The sequence below is a fragment of the Carya illinoinensis genome, chromosome 5 (assembly GCF_018687715.1).
Source record: "Carya illinoinensis cultivar Pawnee chromosome 5, C.illinoinensisPawnee_v1, whole genome shotgun sequence".
In the NCBI taxonomy this organism is placed as follows: Eukaryota; Viridiplantae; Streptophyta; class Magnoliopsida; order Fagales; family Juglandaceae; genus Carya; species Carya illinoinensis.
The window spans coordinates 7,882,925-7,890,094 of NC_056756.1; the positions used below are offsets into that span (position 1 = coordinate 7,882,925).

Here is a 7,170-nt window from a genome sequence, read left to right on the forward strand (position 1 = left end):
ACTCAAAAAACTCTTTAGCTTGAGTCCTGCTTTCCCACTTCATCTCCAAGTACATTACTAACATAGGCATCAGAGGCTTCCTGGGCCATTCAAGGGCCACCTCCTGCCGATCTTCTCTTTGTGTTAGCAAGCTTCCAAGATTGAAGACCCAGACTTCTAAGAGTCTGACCTATAAGCGTATGAAACACGACATCAACAATTATTATTATTATTATTATTATTATTATTGAAATTCCCCACGTACCCCTATAAAACCACGAAATTATCTACCAATTTCTTTGAACAAATTGGTCAGATCTTAATATTATGATTATTAAACAAATCAAATACTTAAAGAAAATAAAGAAATTTGCATAACACAATGATTAGTTATGAAGGGAAACCCTTTAAAGAACTCTTTAAAGGTAAAACCCTACAGGGCAGCCAAACCAAGGAAAGTCAATCTTATTATTTAAAAATCAATTACAAGTAGTTCTCAATTACAAAACCTTTGTAGCTTAACTCTCTTACTTGTCCAGACAAATGACCCATTTGTTTTCTACTACATCAGCAGCCGGCCAAAACCTCTGGCGATTTTCAAACTATTGACTTCCTTTCTGAAACTCCAGTGGCTGAAATTCAATCAATAATCATTCACACTTAAAGCACAGTCATACTCAAAGAGAGATAACAAATATGAAAATTCACTCAGATATTTTCTCACCAAAATATGCATTAGAAAGTGCTATAAAAATATATATAGATCTGAGTCTTTACAGATCCTAACCAATAGGATCTCTTAAATAAACAATCTAGAAAGAGGTCTAGTTGAATTATGATTCTACTGACAGATAGAATCTGTCGCGAGGACTGCTCCTGAAGAATTGCTGACATTTCACGATAACTCTCTTCTACATTGGCTGATTTCTATTCAGCTTTCATTCTGGATAATTACAGATCCTTTTAGACTCAATTTTTACCTCAATGACTTATCTAGACAACTTCTAACACTTCTAGATAGATTCAATATTGTTAAAGATAAATCAATAATTATTTTATATTCATCCAACAATTTCAAACATAATGATAAGATAAGCCTTGTCATATAGTCATCTAATTCTAGCCAATTTTTGCCTTTCAATTATTAATATTATATTATAATATTGTTGTTATCATCTTTTTATGTCATTCTCTTACTTTTAGGTCTAAAGATTTTGAACAAGCAATATATTTTTTTACTAAAAAGGAGGAGAAAAATAATACTGACAAGGGATGGACAATTGAAGACAAAGGCCAAAGCAAAAATTTCGCTTTACTGCATCCAAAAGCAATGTAACAAAAGTTGTAGAGATGGGGGCATCTAGTGGGGCATGTGAGAATTAGGCCTGCAACCCAATCAGCCCAAGTCGGGTTTGAGACTGATCCGACCCGAACACCCTCGTCCAAGGAACTAGATAGAATCGACCTGACCCAAATAAAACAAAATCGGGTCGAACCCGTATGACCCAACCTTTGCCAAAAAACAACAAAAGCTTTACAGAGTCTCCTCGTCTACATAAGCCATTTTCAAAGAAAAACCATTACAAGAGCTCTTCATTTGTTTCACATTTTGACCATTTGGATGCTAATTAGGGTACCCAACAATAATCACACTACAACTAGATAGGGGAAAACTAGAGCACCATCACTGCATGATCCAGAGAAAAAGCACACATCTCAGATGATTAGAAAAGATCTAAGGAAAAAAAATGAAAAGAGAAGCTTTGCAGTGGTTCTCCTTGTCTCCTCATTCCAATTTCAGCCTCGTGACAGGTTGGTGAAGCCCATCGATGTTGCCAGTCCCTCTATGTCGTCAACCCCTAACTGCCACGTCTCACGGTGAGGTTCTTCTTCTCCTCGACGCCATGCCCACTCTTTCCAATGTCTCTCTCTCTCTCTCTCTCTCTCTCTCTCTCTCTCTCTCTCTCTCTCTCTCTCTCTCTCTCTCTCTCTCTCTCTCTCTCTCTGTTACTTGGCCATGGAGATCGACGGCAGTTTCACCACCCCACCCAGGTCAGCCATGCCTCCTCCATGTTGGCCAACCGCTAGCTTGTTCCCCTCTCGACATAACACCGTCTTTCCTCTTGGATTTTTGTCACCGTCGCTGACATTGGTTTGACCGCCTGGAACAGCAGTCACGTGCCTCGTCTTCCCCACGGTGACCTCTGCTGCCTTGGGTAAGCTTATGCCGCTTCCCCAAACTACTCAACACGATCTGATTTTGTTGAAAGCCCTAACTTCTTATTCGACTCAGAGAAAAAGAATGAGAGTGTATAATTATATTTTACTGAATCACTGCAATGGATTTTAAGTCTGGTGTTGTCCGATATTGGTCGGATTGGAGGGTTGTCGAAACCGATATTTACTCTTCCCGACTTTAGTGGGTTCAACCAATCGGGTTGTGCGGCCCAACGGGTATTTTGCACAGGCCTAGTGAGAATGCATGTGGTCCACACGTCGAGCAAAATTGACATCACAGTTGAATTGCTTGGTCAATAGATTTGGACACAGAAGTCTTTCGGCAAGATGCACATTGTCCTAATGGATGACTATGCACAAATTTAGTAAAATTTTGGGCTCAATTTGGATCTGCACCAAGGTCCCAATTATTAAATTAATAAGTTTTTCCCGTTACTTTTTAATGATTATATCCAGTCTCTTTTATAGTTATATAAGCTCATGAATAATTCTAGCATAATTGGGAATTTCTCTTTTAAGACTTGGCATCTTTGTGTATGATGGACCTTGGACCATCATCATTAATTAACAATTTCAGACACTTATCTAACCGTGAAGACTGGGCAAAACTAAAGACGTGACCGATTGCCAACAGCAGCTTGTGGTCCTTGATTTCGATTTAATATTTTAAAATATGCAGGACACTCAAATCACTTTAATTTGAAATTACCTTTTGTTTGTGGCCGTGATTTTAAAGCCCTTTTGATCAATTTAATCAAATATATATCCTAAAATCATTGCTCGATCCTTATCTTTGCAACATTAATTGGAGAATCGGGATGGATATACATGACATAGATGTACAACTGCAAGGAAGGGATGCACCAATGACAGGCTTGATTCATGGTGGTAGCTTGATCTTCGAATGTTGACATTCTCATGTATTGATGTCGTTGGAGTGATTTATGGCTTGATCAATGGGTATGCTGACAGTTACTAAGGACAAAGAGGTGAACGTAAAGACCACGGATAACTGAAGGAGATATATGAAAGGTGAACGTAAAGACCACGGATTATCATGATGAATTTGACTAATTTATTGAGAGAGAGAGAGAGAGAGAGAGCATTGTATTTTATACTTTATTATATAGAAACCTCAAATTTGTATTTGCCAATCAAATTGTATCTCTTAAGTTAGTCAGAAAGGTGAACGTAAGGAACCCGGCCATGATATTATCACGTCCGTCCAATTTGAAGTAGACATCGCTGCAGTATTGTACGTGATTCCACCCAATGAAGCTTGAAAAGTTTGCCACTTTACCATTGGCAATTACCCCGTTAATTCAATCCACTTTATAAAGATGCATGCAAAAATCCTTTCATCCAGTCGTTGCATATTAATCATTATTACTTGCCTGCGCTTTGAAGAATCTCTTCACAAATGGACGGTTCTTTTGCCAATAAGGTCATCATCTTCCTTTGGTTTATAGCTCTCACGTTTTGCCCATTCGCTTGGGTTGAAGCTGGATGCAGCAAAGAACAGAACAGAGCTCTGTTGGAGATCAGAAACTCTACACATGGTCTAGCATTCGACAATTTTGACGGGAGTCATGATTGTTGTCATTCAGGTCATGGTATCAGGTGTGACAAAGATCATGGGAAAGTTACCAGTATGGTTCTAAACATGGACCGCATAAAGGTGCCGTCAATCACATGGTATCCGAATGTGACTTTGTTCACCTTATTCAATGAACTGGAGGTTCTTGATCTTAGCAGCATGAATATCGGAGGAGAGCTTCAAGATGAGAACCCTAACCCCCTTTCTAACCCCATTGTTACTACGTCATGATTATATATATACATACATATATAAATAATTATATATATAACAACTTTCTTAGACGTTGATGATCCTGTTTCGCGTCTTATCTCATGTGGCTTTAGTTAATGTTTCTTCTCCTTTTTCTTTTCTCTAAGTCAAATATGTCTTTCTAAAGATACCTGATGAGAAAATGTGAGATCGATGTTTTATTTAATTCGTCTCTCACAATTTTTGTTCTCTTCTATTGTTCTTAGTGGGCGGTTACCAAAATTTCAAGTTTTTTGGTCTGGTTTGATTTCGTTAATTGCATAATGCAATCAAATTTTGCTTTAACCGGGCCGATGTACAATAATCAATTCAAATTGGTCGCGGAAAAAATTATTTTAAGAAAATTAGTTGTATTGTTATATTAGTAGCCTTTGAAGTAAAGATCCAAATTTGCTAATTTCAGCGAGACGTACGTGTGCATTGTGATAATGGATGGATTTTGTGCAGTTATGCTTCTCATCCTCTTTATAACAATAGATTAAAAACTATGAAAAGGTTGGGATAAAAAAAATAAAACTAATGTATCATACGTTAAATCATGTAAATTTGTTAAGTATAATTTTCTAATTGTATTTGTCGGCTTAAAATTCCTCATTTGAATAAGTTGACTGCTTGTTATATATATAGGTCTTCGGTTCTTTTTCTTTTTCCTACTTTATTTTCTATTTCTTAGTCAAGAATTTTTATTTGGGATACCTTGCTAGTTGCCACATTTTTCAAAATCAATTATTCTAAATTGCTTGGAAGAAATATTTACTCATTATTTACTCGTATCTCTTCTTCTTCTTTTTTTAATTTAATTCTGTGTCTTTGAAGCATATTGCAAAGATCATTACTAGCTCACTTGTCAAACTAACTTCGCTGCAGCTTTTTGTGAACTGAAGCAATTAAAATATCTAAGGAAGTTGTACCTTGGGAATAATGCATTGGAAGGTAATATTCCCTCTTTTCTTGAGAGGTTTGAAGACCTTGATCTATCGAATAATCGCTTGCAGGGCCATCTACGTTCATCGATTTTCTCTAACCAGAGCAAGATTATGAAATTTAAAGTCTCTGGTAATCATTTAGAAGGGGAGTTGTCATTTTCAATATTTGCCAACGCTTCTAGTCTTTACTACCTCGATCTTTCGAACAACAAGTTGGAAGTTGAAACAGAATCTCCCTCCTGGGTGCCCACCTTTCAACTAAGATCTCTGAACTTGGCAAGCTGCAGCCTGAACAAGAAGAATGGTCACATTGTCCCAACCTTCATATCCACCCAATATTTATTGTATTTGCTAGACTTGTCTGAAAACTCATTAGAAGGAAACATACCTTGTCAACTACTTTTCAACATGAATATCACAGATTTGTACTTGAGTGGCAACAAAATTGATGGTTCTGTGCTTGACTGCTCTACTAATGTAACTTCACCACTTAAGTCGTTGGACACATCTGATAATCATGTCAAAGGCTCTCTTCCAAAAAATATTGGATATCTTCTTCCAGGCTTAAGTCTCGTTGACATGTCCTCCAATGCATTAGAAGGCAACATTCCTTGTTCCTTTGGTTATCCGCCTCTCCATTTGATAGACCTTTCTCACAACATGCTCTCAAGAACAGTACCGCAGAGTTTGACTAAAAATGGCACGCGACTTATGCTGCTTGATTTATCAAACAACAAATTGCAAGGACAAATGCTCCCAAAGGACACAAATATGACAATGTTGAGGGCCTTACATCTGAGTAGCAATAACTTCAAAGGAGTAATCCTGCCCACCATCTTAAACAGTCCAAATTTACTAATCCTAGATGTTCGAGATAATGACTTGTCCGATAATATTCCAGAGTGGTTGTATGATCATTCTAGCTTGGCAATTCTTATTTTAAGTGGAAATCGCTTTGAAGGTCACCTACCCCGAAGACTGTGTCAGATGAAAACCCTCCAAGCTTTTGACGTCTCTTCCAATCGTCTTTCAGGAGATATTCCCTCCTGCCTTAATAACATTACTTTTTGGAAGAAGAGTTCTCTAAGCCTTACCTACTGGAGTTACTATGTCAAAAAACTTGTTCTACAATATCCCTACCTATTTAGAGAGGATGATATCCAGTCTATCATAGCAACAGAAACTCTACCTTTGTTCATAAAAAATAGGTTATATCCTTTCAGAGGTATACCTCTTATGATGGTGACTGCAATTGACCTGTCATCTAACCAACTGACAAGTAGCATTCCTTCTGAAATAGGAGAACTGTCACAGCTTCTATTCTTGAACTTATCGGATAACTCTCTAACAGGTTCCATTCCAATCTCTTTTCGAAACTTGAGAAGCATGGAGAGTTTGGATCTTTCTCACAACAAGTTGAGAGGGAGAATCCCTACTGAATTGGTTGGACTCACTTCTCTATCTATATTTAGTGTTGCCTACAACAATCTATCTGGAAGAATCCCATTTGAGCGTCAATTCTCAACTTTCACAAGCCAATGCTATGAGGGTAATTCGGAACTATGTGGAGACCCCCTGCCAAGAAAATGCTCAACCACAAACCAATCAAAACCTGAAGAAAAAAAAGGAATTAGAATGATTGATCACCCTTTCTTCTTCTATGCATTTGTAACTGTGTCGTATGCACTCGGGCTTTGGGCTTTCTTTGGGATTCTAATCATAAAAAAGAATTGGAGGCACAAGTATAATAGAGTCGTGGACGGATATATTGAGTCTTTGTTTGAGTTGCTCTCTAAGTATAGGTGATTACTAATCAATTATATGGGCAGTTTTATGAAATATCTATATTTCAAAGTATCACTTATCTTCAATAAAGATGTAGAACTTCTTGCTTATATTTTGTTTTTGTTTGAGAAGCCGGCCTTTTATGTTGTTGTAAATGATTTGATTCATTTAATTTTGAGTAATGCAGTCGTGATTGTGCAAGTGCCGCACAATCGTTTTGAAAAAGACTGGAGTCTACTATTAAAAAATTATTATTTTTTTCATATTGATCCCGTATTTATTTACTTTTTTCAAAAATATTGCATGACACTTATGCATTCCATAACTACAAATATCTACTTTTTTTTTTTTTTTTTTTTTGGGCTCATGACTAGGAGTGTGAATGGTGACTTT

At 37.0% G+C, this 7,170-nt stretch overlaps 1 protein-coding gene across 1 annotated transcript; it reads left to right on the forward strand.

The window, feature by feature from the left end:
• Positions 1-5,103: 5,103 nt before the first annotated feature.
• On the forward strand, positions 5,104-6,798 carry LOC122310046 (receptor-like protein 13). Its single transcript, XM_043123935.1, has one exon. The coding sequence runs from the start codon at positions 5,104-5,106 to the stop codon at positions 6,796-6,798; it is 1,695 nt and encodes a 564-aa protein (XP_042979869.1).
• Positions 6,799-7,170: the final 372 nt, after the last annotated feature.